The 13513-nt window shown below is 44.4% G+C and overlaps 1 protein-coding gene across 4 annotated transcripts in view; it reads left to right on the top strand.

Moving 5' to 3' along the window:
- Positions 1-13513, top strand: part of LOC101174783 (cadherin-20) — a 46441-nt gene that overhangs the window by 22198 nt on the left and 10730 nt on the right. The window contains exons 1-2 of one of the 4 annotated variants that reach the window (XM_023950281.1): positions 5882-6152; positions 10912-11181. In XM_023950281.1, coding sequence (XP_023806049.1) covers positions 10972-11181 — 210 coding nt within the window. In that variant the 5' untranslated portion in view covers positions 5882-6152; positions 10912-10971. Of the gene's footprint in view, positions 1-5881; positions 6153-9803; positions 10044-10099; positions 10653-10911; positions 11182-13513 lie in introns of those variants that run through there. The other 3 variants (XM_023950278.1, XM_023950279.1, XM_023950280.1) reach the window with 3 other exon arrangements.

The following is a 13513-nucleotide window of genomic DNA, read 5'->3' as shown; positions in this document are numbered from 1 at the left end:
CTGAACATGCAGACATGAAGATCCAGGTTGGACGAACTCCAAACTAAAATAAATGAATCTGACCGTCTACAAGGTATGTTTGAGTCAAATGTGTCAAATGATGGTAAACATGTGGGATCTTGTTCTGGAATTTGTTTTTTCTTGAACGAGTCCTCTGTGTTCACACTCAACAAGCAGGGATGGGCTTCTTCTTTGTTTCTTTTCTAGACTAGCGCATGTCCGCCACCTACAGTTTGGAGGAGGCTTGGTGTGAAATGTCAAAGTGGTGCAAATCTGGGGAATCTTGCTCCAGGCTTATTCTTTCACAGCTTTATTCCAATATATAAAAGACTCCAGATAAAAGAGTCTAGCCAGGCACAAAACTACCAAATCCCTGATTGGTCAAAGTGCAGCCTGGTTTCACATTCAATACATGTTCAATGGTTGACCAAAAACGGTTATAGAAACAAGAGTGAATGCAGACGTTTTTAACCCGGTTACAGTGTGAAACACCCGTTTACATCGACTTTTCATGGAAAGTGGTTACTTTAATGCGTGTTGCTGAGGTCAGTGTGGACGGAGCTTTAGACTGTTGAAGTCGTCAATATCTCCACCTGTAGTCATCAATAGTCTTTTGTTTGTAGGACAAAGAAGAATGTCTGGGGACTTCCTGCCCCATGCTCTACTTTTGGCCAATTTAGCCTCAAAGTAGTCTGTGATTTGTTTTTTGGTGAAATTGCTTTGCAAGCAAAAATGTTGACTTTTATTTGGCGTTCAGTACATCCGTATTTCTTTGTGTTTATCACCCCGTGAGTCCTGGAAATGGAAATTTAGTATTTGTGTCGCACAAACTGTTGGGTGCTAAAAGAAGTTTTCACACATTTTAAGGAATAAAGCAGCCGGACTCATCCTCTTCATGCTCGGATGATATTTTCCTGAACGGGGCGAAGGTGGCGTGTAATATTTTCAGCTTCCAGTTTATGAAAAAACTATTTTTCACATTAAAAGGCTTATTTTAATGTAGAGACTTTTAAAAAACACATTAAGTTTACAAATAAAACATTTCGAATTTTTTTTGAGGTGATAATTCAGTGAAGTAAAATTGTTGATTTGTAGAATTATTTTCTGATTTGTAAAAAATTAACTAACTTTAGTGTAAAACTGGTATTTTCTAAATATAAAGATAAAGGTGAATCCATCGCATCTGCAACCTTGTTATCTGCGTGTGTCACACATATGAGGCAGAGCAGAGCGGCTTCTGGTACGAGGGAACAACTGTCCCAATAAATCTGTGTCGAGGTTCACTCCTAGTTTTTTTTCTTTGAAGATGAAGACTCTTATTCGGGTTCCTCCGGGACTCTTTTCTCCCCAAAGAGACCTTCCACATATGTTTTTTTTTTGTATTTTTTCAGAAGCTTTTTAGCTTTGGGCTTTTAACTTAGCATTAGGAACAGCTGCTTGAAACCATGTGACGCGTCGAGACAGACGCATGTGGTGAACAGAATCCGGAAATATTATCCAAAATAAAATAAACAAAACGGAATTAATCGAAGTTAGTACTTTTTTTTTTCTATCAGCGGCCTACGGGTTTGGTATAGCGCCCACCCAGGGGTTGTAGGGGGAGTACAGCAGCTCATCTGTCTCCATCTAATCATCTCCTCTGGATCCTCCAAACTCATTTTTTCCTTGCGGACACTCCTGTCACGCGTCACATCCGACCCTTTCCTCCACCCATTCCAAACTGCCTACAAACGCCTCTCCACTGGACCGTTGACCCTAGGAACTCAAAGTCCTCCACCTTCTGCACCTCTGCTCCCTGTAACGTCACCGCAAACACGGTGAAATTGAGTCGACAATCAGTTATTCCCAGACTCACATTTAACCATTTAGTCTCAGTGAAGGTTCCTGCCGATGCTCAAGTGGAGAACTGAAACTCCTGTGCAACTGAATACCTGTGAGCACTAACGAGGGCAGACTTGTAGCCTGACTAAGTGGACTCTGAGGGATGCAGAAGGTCTCCAGGGAAGCAGCAGGCTGACTCTGCCACTGAAGCTATATGGGGCGGACAGCTTCACATTCACTGTGGATCATCTCCTCTGACACAGGAGCGCAGCACCCACACCTACACATGCCAGGCTCCTCTGCAGCCTCCGCTTTCACAGGTTCATGCCTCCCAGGTGTTTCCTTCTGAAGATGGTTGCACTCAGTGCCTGTGAGAGGCTGATTAGTGTGCAGCACGCTCTTATGCAGCGCCTCGTTCGTTTGCACTGACATATCCTTGCTCCAGAAGAAGAATTTGGAAGTCACTCCTCTTTTTTAACACAAAAAAGGAGTGTCTCTCAGCACAGCCTTTTTGAAACAGGACAAACAGATCTCCTGATAAAAGATGCAGCAGAAGCTCCGTCTTCTTCTGTAAACTCTCATGGTGCTGCCCTCTGTTAGGGCAGAGGTCTGAGTCCAGAGGGCGGCTATCCTCACATCCTCCCTCCTTTAAAACAGCAGAGTGTGTCCTCCTGCACAGAGCTGCTCTTCTGTTTAGAACATTAGAGCTGCAGATAAGGACTTTTCTTCATAACTCATTGGTGATTTATTCAGTGTGGTTGAGCAGGGATTTGACGTCTCGCTCAAAGACACTTTGATGGACATACATGCAGGGGGCTGGTAGGAGCTGGGTGAAGACTGCCCACTGGAGCTGTGGTTCCGTCCTGATCTGGACCCACCTTTGGGAAGCGCGAGGAATTCTTGATGGATTTTCCTGCAGATCACACTCCAAAGGTCGCATCCTCCGAAATGCTGTGATAGGAGGAGCGACTTTCACTTTGGAGGGTTGTTATCAGGAACCGGAGTTTCCCTTAGTTGAGATGAATGTTGTCAGCTCCTTACATGAGGTATTTTGACGAAGCGTTTGTCTAACTGGCAGCGTAAAGGGCTTTCCTTTAGAGATAAGTGATGCTGACGTTCCTCCAACGCCTCCAGACTCAGCAGCAGTCATTAACACAGTTGGAGAGATGATTTCGGAGAGGTCTGCCACCGGCTGCAGCGCTGCCGCCCCAGCGGTGCATTAATAGAGGCATTATTAAGTCAAAAACAGCTGCCAAATTTTTGCTGCAGATAAGGCAGATCACTTTGCTGCATGCTCTGCTTCATTTCCTGTCGCTCTCGTTTTTCTTCTTTAACCCTTTCATCAGAATTAGAAAAAGAAGGTTTAGAACAGCCGTCCCCAGACCGGTTTCATGTCAGACAACATTTCGCAGCCCAGCCTTTGGGACGCTAATGTTGATAACAAATGTCTTAAAGCTTCCATTTTCCCTTAATATTTCAGGAAAAATTTAAGGGGATTTGCCACAATTACATAAAATCTAACGCAAAAAGAAAGTTTGAAACTCCAGCATATATTTTACAGGATGAAGATTCAAAAAAACAAAGTTGTTGATTTTTAAAAAATGAACTTAAGTTTCACTCCGATCATCTTTTGATCTATTTTCTAAGTGTTCCCATTTGTCTCTTCATTACGATGATACTGTTTTCAGCCAAGATATGTGTTGTTTGCTGCAGAGCGGCAGGAATTTATTAGAAATTCACCTCTGAGTTGCGGGCGGGGCTGTTGGGGTGGAGTTAACCTGCCCCCACATCCCTTCATGCATCTGTTAACACGCTCTCCCACTAGCTTACAGCCCCTCACATCCCCAACCTAACATTACAGGTGCAACACGAAGCAAGCAACATCAGAGACCTCCATCCGTCCAGTTCTGATGCAGATTCCAGCTCAGACCAGGAAAACAAAGACGTTCATGGATCACTTTGTCTGCAGGTGATGATCAGAATGGGCGGATCTGGGAGCCTGTGCCCCCGCCTGTGGTATTTTCAACATCAGAAATATGGTCGTTTTCAAACGGCTTTTTAAATATATACTCATTTTGAGCTTCAGGTTCTTTTTTGTCCTCCGTCATCAGGAAAATGGCACAAGAACATTTTCATCAAGTTAGGACTTAACCCTTGTGCTATCCTAGGCACTTTACCATTGGGAGTGGGGTCATCTAGACCCACTAGACAGTGTTCTGAACCTTTTTTCTTCAATGATTTGTGATCTTCACTGGTGTCCATGGATTACATGAAATCTTTCCACCTTTATCCACCTTTGTCATGGGGAGAACACGTCAATGGAAAGGGGGGGGTCATCTAAGATGGCACAAGGGTTACAGTCAAGGTTCGCAGGGTTTTTCTCACAGAATCTTAGTCCAGGTCCAGTCAGAAAACTGCAGAATTGAGACAACTCAGTTCAGGCTCAGATTAACCTTCATCATAATTTTTTTATTAAATCTTGGCCCATTGTGTATTTAGAGGATTTTTGTGCGCTTGGTGCTTTTGGCAGCAGGTGTCCCAGGCCGGTCTGATTTCTCCAGAGACAAAGAGACCTTCCTCTGCTGCACAAGCTTTCATGCATGCAGTTTTTAAATGACTCACACTTTGTTGTTCTTTACCCCCACATTGATGGGATAGTTTTCACAGGTGACCCCCTCCCGACCCTTCTTCTGATCAGGGTTAGCCTGGAGCTCCACATGCAGACACCAAGAAAGGAAATATTTACTCAGTCTCAGGTTAGCACACCCCCCCAGCATACCAAACATGTAATGGAGCGCGTGCCCCCACCTTATATGGTTGATCTATTTATCTAGGGGGGGGGGGGTTCCAACCCAATCATAAGAGACGGGTGCTGGAAAAACTGGAAGAACAAACGGGTTTGTCTCTGTGCATTTGTTGGTAGATAATTGAGCGGATTTGATCCAGATTTCAGACTCCGGGTTCCTCCCCGTTTGTTGCATCACTCGCATGCATGCACGCGCCGTGCACGTGCCGTGCACGCGCCGTGCACGCCGCCGTGCAGCTTCAGAAGTCCCTCTGCCTTCATGTCAGACTCAGCAGCGAGCTCGCACGAACGTCTCAGAGATGGACTCATGACTAACAGCAGAGTGGGGGGTTAATATTAAAGACAGGTCTGCTGTCCACATAGCCAGAGCATGCCCCCCCCCCATCCTCCGGCCTGTTCTCAGAGCATCAAACTGCCTGGGGGGGGCTTTCGAGGCAGAGTTTAACACTGCAGAGTGAAAGCCAGAACCCTGAGCTCAGACATGAGAGCATGGAATGGCGACAAAGTCTCTAAGAAAGGACAAGTGGGAGGGGCCAGACAGTCAGACTCCTCCCCCTAACCTGCTGCCAAATTGTATGTTTCCCAATTAAAGCGAGGCAGGACTAGAAGCAGGGCTACTATTAAAACTCCTCTGAACCTTCTCCAGCTTCAACCCCCCCACAGGAGATGTGTAATGAAGTTATGGGGGATTTAAACCTCCACTCTATCATCCCCGCCGCCCTCAGCAGGTCGTTGCAGGTCACGGTTTGGGTCATTTTTCTTCAAAAGGGGGCGTACCGTGTCCCCAAAAGGTAAAAACAAGTGTCCAGCAGCATGCAGAACACAACTGTAGCCAATCTATTTTTATGGTGGCTTAAGGTCTTTGTGGGGGGGCCCAGAGGGACTTGTTTCGAGACCTGCTTCACTTAACGGACACAGCCTCCCCCCTTTAGGTCATTTAGGTCTGATTTGTTTAGCCAGCTTTGGTCTGCTGCTCTGCAGCAGTGATGGAAGGCGCTTTTCCTGATTGTGAAAGACCCCCCCTCCAAAAACAAAGAGGGGCCCCCTTCTTTCCTGCCCTTTGCAGGAGTGCAGTCAACCATTTACAGATTAGTGACCATTCAGGTCTTTAAGGAGACAAAAGCAGGGGGGGGCAGCAAACTCAGACTTTGGGAGCCCCCCTCTCCCCCGAACCCCCATGTCACAAGGATTAAGAGTCAAAGAAGGGAAATAGTTGCAAAGACTTGTCTTTGGTTAAAAAAAATCCCCCCGTTTATTTTACAGCCAATCAGTGACCAGCATTCTGGCTTTCCTGGTCGTCCCTCTGGATCTGTTTCCAACAGCTGTAACTCCATCTTTATCCTCCTGAAACCCCACCACCACTTTTTCATGAGGTGGGAGATGGCTGGGCTGAAAGGGCGGGGCATCCCTGCTGATTGGAATTGGTGCTTTGCTTTGATTGGCCCCTAAGTTGGTGACATTTTAAACAGACAGAGCTCGTGGCTTCAGATGGAGAGGAGAACTTGAAGCAGGAAGTTACAAAAAGGTAAGACCTGGACCTGTTTTGTGTCCTCACCGGCTGGTTTTTAAACCGACAACTGCAGATGAAAGTCAGCTATGACTGAAGGGAGGGGGCAGATTAACGGGGGGGCTGAAGGAGGACAGGTCCAGCTTCAGGTCAGAACCGAGTCCCAAGCGTCAGGTTTATCTCTGGTGGTGAGACATCTATGTATGAGGCCGGCTTTCCTTCTGTCAACTAACGCCTTTGCACCTTTACTGCTTCTCAATTCTGTTTTTGGAAAAGAATATATGTATAGTTTATTGTATTTCTAGAAAAAGAACTGGACTAACGTGAATTAATTGTTAAATTTCTGGTTTTCCGTCCTCACTATAAACAATCTTTGTACTCCTGATCGTCTCTGGTGAGGAATTCCTTCTTCAGTTTCAAACTGCAATAAATGTTTTAACATTGCTTAAAAATATTAAAAACATAAGTCTGCCAGAGCTGTGCAATAGTGGATGTTTAAAAATCACTGTACTGATGTTTAATTTAGATACATTCATTATTTATTCTGGTTTTAACACAAATGTAACACTATTATTATTTGTGAATTCCGTTTTAATGACTGATGGACTTTTGATTTAGCTGTAAATGAGTATGTTGTGATTTCTTGTTTTTAAAGGTTGAGTGATGCACTCTTTATTTATTAATCATAGATTTTTCTGGCTAAATTCCTGTTGTGATGAAGATAGGAGGCTCTGACCAAAGAGCCCTTTTTAAATGTGGTTGAATCAGCGACAACAAAAACCAAAGCATCTAATTACTGTGGATCTACTTTGGGCCGATCCATTTGGAGGCAGACCTCTGTTAGGTTTGGACCATTGTTCTGTTGCTAAACTCCCTTCTTAGATGGGATGGAGAACATTCTGCTGCTGAAGAACAATTTATTACGGCAGCATATTGCCATACCATCACACTCCCAGCTCCATGTCCGACTCTGTTGGGTTGAATCCTGACGTTTGGGGATCCATTCCTTTCAGAAAGTTCCTCCTGGAGGTTTTGGGCATGATCCAGATGTTTCTCTGCATTGAATTTTCCCATGAATCCATTTTGGTCTACAAGTTTCTTCCTGACTGTTGAATCAAGGTGTCTGACCTTTAGTGACTCAGCTGCAGCTTGCTCTTCTTTCCATCTTTTTCTGCCTCTTTGAGGACCTTCGGGACGAGTTTCCTTCGTCTTCTGGACTCTTTTCTGTGGCTTTTTCCTGAGGATCTTATCTGGTCAGTTACCCCCATGGTGGCTCTCTTTGGGTTTTCCAGGCAGGTCTGAGAACTTTCTATCCGTTATGAATGAAAAGGTGTGTTCGCTTGTGCTCAAACTGAATGTCCTATTGGATACCCCCCCCCCTTCCCCATTGCAATCAGCATCGTCCCGTTTTAGGCTCTATTCCAGACCATTTAAACTTTTGTTTCAAATAGTAAAAATGAAGCTTGTCGAACACTGAGTGTGTGTGTGTGGAGGGGGGGGGGGGGTCTAGAAAGAAATGCATCCTCCTTCCAGGACGTTTGCATCTTATGCTGCATTTAAGCCCCCCCATGAAGATTTTCCCACCATGCAAAATCAATTGTGGTTAACAAATTGGCCGTGACATTTGTCCTGCCGGGGTGGGCGGGACCGTTTTCATGGACCCGCCCCGTTTTTTACGGACATTTTGCACAGCATGGGGGGGCTTTTTGAAGGGGCCACAGCTAAGCTGAGCGTGGATGTTGGAGCGCTGTGTCAAACACACACAGCGGCTCCTTTACAGCTGGAAACCCTGGTCTGTCTAGTAAAGCTTTCAATCATTTTAAGAAGAATATGATCAAAGTAGGATTAAAAATCCTGGAAAATGTGTTTTTTTCACTAAAACTGAATGTAAAAATACTTTTTTAGCTTTGAGAAAACTTGGGGCTTTTGCTCTCTGGGTCATAGAAGTGCTTGACGTCAGTATCAATGAGCAGGTTGAAACCTTTGAAACCTCCTCTGATTTGTCATCTTCTTACATTTTCCCTCAGTTTGACAAATGAAACTAAATTTGATCAAACAGGGTCATCTTTGACGCACTGCGTCAAACATATTTTGAAGAACTGAAAGTTGTGTCTGATGCTAAATCAAGTATGCAGATCACAAACGCAGACTTCACTCTTCATGCTGGGTCTTTGAAGTTCATTGACGTTTTTCTAGATAAAAGTCCAGGGGTTAGTCCTAGCCCAGATGCTCTGCAGAACAGAAATCCTCTGGATAAACGATGTCACGACGTTTCTTCATGTCGTCCTGGAAGCTGCTGCTGCTCCTGGAGTCTGTGGCAGAAGTAGATGTTTCTGTGAAGGAAAGGTCAGCAGATCTTTCAGTGTTGTTGAGATAAGAAAACGCAAAATGCATCGTTCAGAGAGAACGAACACAGAAGCAGAAGAACAGGACAGTCTGGGGTGGTCTGGTCTAACGCATGGGAACCTCCGTTGGTTCGAGTCTCCTCCTGTTCATCATGCAGGAGCAGTTTCAGGTCAGAGCGGCAGGAGAATTTATAGAATGATGACAATAATTAGACATTCCTATGCTCTATTAGTGTTTGCTGATAACTGAGCTTTTTCTCTTGATAGAAGAAAAGCTGACTTTGCTTTAAAGTTGACTTTAAGCCCCCCCATTCTATTTTAAGGGCAGCTGCTGTGTCTTTAACAAACCACATTAACACTTGTGAGCAGTTTTGGACGCGGCTCCACCGCCTGTCATCTCATTATCAGGTCCAACAAACTGGAGCCAGCAGGCCTGTGAACTTTCAGGGGGGGGGCGGAGCTGAAGACCTGGGAGCTAAACTGACTTCATAAAGGGGCCCGGCTGTTTAAATGGGCTGAAAAGAGGGAAGCGGGCAGGTCAGAGTTTTTCTGAACAATGATGCAAGCACACAAACGGCCCGGCCTTCACAGACAATGTGGCCACGCCCCCACGCCCCACGCTACCTTTTGTGCCCATTCAGTGATGATGAAGCGCACCAGAATGACGCTCCATCTTTCTTTAACTTCATTGAGTCAAGAGTCCAACTATTTGTGCATTTTCTGCCCCTCCCTTACTGATCTACCCCCCCCCCCCCCGTTTGTTAATTCAAGCAGCTGATCCATAAACCAGGATGCAGATGGGCAGCATATGCTCCACACCGCATCTGAAAGGGGATTGATTCAAAGTAATCAATACTTTAAAAAAAACATCTCCTGTAAGACTGGGATGGTCTGACCTCGGCCACTTCAGAAATACTCAGAATTACACCCCCCCCCCTTACTTGAAGCAGTTCAGGGGGGGGGGGGGGGGGGGGACTGAGAAAAAACAGGTAATGAGCTGCCGAGCTGAAGGGAGCTTGTGAACATGAACAGTGAACAAGTAGAGAGTTGACAGACACTGCAGGCTGAGAGCATCACACCCCCAGGCCAATTACAGGCAGTATGCAGGGACCCCCCCCCCCCCTTACACACACACATACACACACACTATGACAGGTGGAGGGGAAGGATGGGCTTCATGTATTTCCAAAACTAAGCGCCTGATCATCTGCAGCAAACAAAAATATTCTGTTTTGGTTGAAAATTCAGGAAAGTCACACGTGTCGAAGTCCGATTTAATTTTCAGCAACAAATTATTTTAACTTCTATTTGCCGAGATTTATACCAGACTGCCTACAAAATGGGGCGGCGTTCTATTTACCTAATCTTTTTACGTTTACATTTTGTTTGTTTTGGTTCCAAAAACAACGCGAACTTAAGGAGAAAACCGAAGACGAAAGTGGATCAAACTGCCAGCAGTTCAACCGCTACTCATCTGGGGGCGCTGTTGCACGGAACAAGCTCTGACCAGGACGGAAACCAGCAGGAACCCAGAGGCAAGGAGATCCAGAAAAGAAACCTGAAGGTAGTTTACGATAAAAAAAAAGAGAAAAGATAAAAAAAATCACAACAATTGTGGAACACAACAGAAATAAATCACCGAGTAAATCCAAAGATTCTAGGAAAGGGGTGGAGCTTCCAGGAGACACGCCTCCAACCAGCACAGAAACAGACCAGGGAATGAAGATGAAGCAAAACTCAAGACATAAAACTCCGACCATCATGTGTGAAGGAGTTCCTGCAGCTCCTCACTGCACCACCTTTACCCAGCATGCATTTCCAAACTTCCTCAGGGTTCCTGCTTCTTCAAATTCAAACTGGGGCTGTTTTTCTTCTTCTCTGGTTCCCCCCCCCCCCTTTGGGAAGTCTGTCTGCACTGAAGTGAACCGCACCAGAGTTCATCTGCAAGAGAACAGAGACCCTCATTCTCAGAAGGACCAGAGTCGTCTTCTTTGATCCAAACCAGAGTTCAGGTTAACCTTCACACCTGATGAATCAAGAGGACCACCAGAGAAGACCAAACCTGAATCAGATGTCCATCTTTATCAAAGATGTTACACAAAAGTACCTCCAGCCCTACCGTATTGATCAGAGGCGGAGTCAGATGATTGGTGTTCACCTTGCTGGGCTGAAGGTTTCTTACGTCTGTCATCTGGGTTCCTGCTTCAGAAGGAAACTGCTTTAAACTCTTACCAACCTTCCTATAATTTGGTCATGCAAAAATCCGCTGCTTTGTCTGCCATGTCTTTGATTTGCAGTGATGAACTAACAAACCTCCACGCTGCCAGCTTCTCCTCCTCTGGATCTCACCTGCAGATCTAGAAGAATCTTTTCTTTCTGGACATGGATCACAAAGGATCCATTTTTCACAAACATCTCCTTTTTTCTTGTAGAGCGCCTACAGCCGAGCAAACAAAGGGACCTGGAACTTCCAAACAACTTGGCGTTCTACCATGAGAACCCAGTTGGACCTTCGGCTGGCTGTGAGCAGGTGGGTCCCCCTGACCCTTCTGATGGTCCTGCCACACAGCTTTGTGGCTGAGCCAGCAGAGGGAGACCCTGGAGGCTCCGCCCTGCTGCAGAGGGTGAAGCGAGGCTGGGTGTGGAACCAGTTCTTCGTCCTGGAGGAGTACACCGGACTGGAACCCCTGTACATCGGAAAGGTTGGTGACTGCAGTTGGCAGGGCTGCATGAAATAGTGTGAGTGATGTAAAAGAGTTTTCCCTCCAACTACTTCAAACACTACTTTGGGATCTTTGGCGGGAATGTTGAGCTAAGTGTTCTTCAAATACCTGATCCATGAATTTAGATGAGAGAACCAAAAACGGAAAAGAAATCTAAAAAAGTTTCTCAGAGTCTGGGTTCTATGCTACGTTTTTATGATTCACTTCAATTTTGAGGGTTTTTTTTCTTTCTTACATCATATAAAACCTTTTAAAAACTAAGTTTGGACTGAAGAGCTCTTTGTTTTTGGTCAAAAGTCCTCATTTTTGCTTCTTCTGGAATCATTTAAAAACTGTTCTGATAAAACCATCAGTTTCTGTTCTGTTGGCAGGTTTTTTCTCAAAAGTTCTGCTAGTATGGCAATTGTAGACCACAATGCATTGTGTTTAAACTTTTTTTCATGTGAAAAGTTTATTTAATTTATTTGAATAAATCCTCCAAGTTTTCATCATCAGAACACAGTGGATTCATAAGTAGACTTGGTCAAATGTTCATATTTCTTGGGCTTTTATCTCAGGAAATCTGTGATGTCATATTTACCATTCATTAAATGGTGTCTGAATTACATTTGAAATCCAGACCACAAAAGTTTTTTTGAACACTAACTCAAAGTAATTTGCTTTTCTAAATTGAGAATTCAATTTGCAATTTGAAAATGCATTTTGCAATTTGGATCTCAACATGAAAAGTTGGAAATCAATCTAGCAATTTAAAACAAAATTAAATTAAACTGCTTAACATTTTTGAATAAAAACTAAATCAATTGCGTTTTAAATTGTCGTGGGTTTTGGTGCCATATTCAAATGAGTATAGTTCAGTACCAAAACATGACATTTCAATACATTTTTAGTTTGAAATAGATTTTAAAGTAAATTAAAATCTATGGCATTTTAATTTGCCATGGTGTTTTTATGGACGTTTTTTCAGCCATAGTCATAAGTAATATGCAATTCTCAATTGCTGTACCTTTTCATAATGAAATCTAAACTGCGCAGCTTCATTTCTTTTATGTCAGTGACATATGAAACCTCGTTATGATTTGAATCTGTATAATTTCATGCATTTTGGTCATTTTTTGGGGGGGGGTTTCTGTTCACCATAAAATCTCTAAAAATGAAAGAATCGGACCCTTCTCTGACAGAGCACTCCTTTACTGTTCCTGGTTTCTTTCCAAAACCCACGAGGTCTCCAGAACCTCCAGAACCCTCGGAGAACGATATCACTTAATCAATTAGAGTTTGATAAATGTGCTGCCTCCACTCAGAAAGCTGAAGGATTCCTGAAAGCCTAATCCAGCCTGACACTTCTGAGAGCTCAGGGACTTTTTCCCTACATGTGCTATCAAAATTCCTCGCAGTGACTAGGGTGGATTTGCCTCCATTTTCATCCTCCTTTTCAATTCGGCGTCTCTTATGGATTCTTTCCGACCTAATTTTTTTGCAAGCTGAATGGAATAAGTGATTCTGACAGGCCGGGCTACTACCCAGAACCACTCAGGCCTAAAAGGCACGGCAAGATTTGACAAAGCAGGAAAAAAAAGATGTGCTGCAGCCGCCTTTTTTTAGTTCACCTCTCTGTGGGGAATTCAGTATTCAGAGCTACGAGACCTTGAAGGTTTGGGATTTCAGCCTGACATGAAGCATGGCATCGATAGCCTGACTGTTTAAATTGAAAGGCCTTGGAGGGAGCGGCGGATTAAGGCGGGAAAAGGTGAAGGAAGAGCTACAGCCAGACGTGTAACATAAAATAAATCATTTCAAGGCTAAACTGGTTTTTGCTGCAGAGATGGGAGATTATGGGAAGATGGGGAGATCTGTGTTTTGGTTGCAGAAAAGTGAAAAAATCTTGAGAAGAAAGCGTCTTTAGCCCCCTGAAAGCCACGGCAACGTTTAGTGATGAAAGACTGAAACAACGATGGTCTTTTTCAGGAAACGCTCCACTCACCTGTGGATTACATAACCGAGCCAGGGGGGGCATTTCATTTAGCCCCTCATGTGATGGTTGAGAGCCCCTCCCCCTCCTGGATCAGAGTTAGGGCTGGCAACACGTCAACGGGTCGGCGCCACCGCCTTAAAGGCTACAGACTGGACTGCAGGGTCCACATAAACACCAGAACCAGTACATGTTTCTGGTGTTTATGTGGACCCTGCAGTCAGTACAACTACACCACCACGCAACATATCAGTACTACTACACAACATATCAGTACTACTAGACCCCGACGCAACATATCAGTACTACTACACCACTACGCAACATATCAGTACTACT

The sequence above is a fragment of the Oryzias latipes genome, chromosome 20 (genome assembly GCF_002234675.1).
Source record: "Oryzias latipes chromosome 20, ASM223467v1".
NCBI lineage: Eukaryota > Metazoa > Chordata > Actinopteri > Beloniformes > Adrianichthyidae > Oryzias > Oryzias latipes.
The sequence above is the reverse complement of the archived record's forward strand: the minus strand, read 5'-3'. Positions and strand labels throughout refer to the sequence as shown.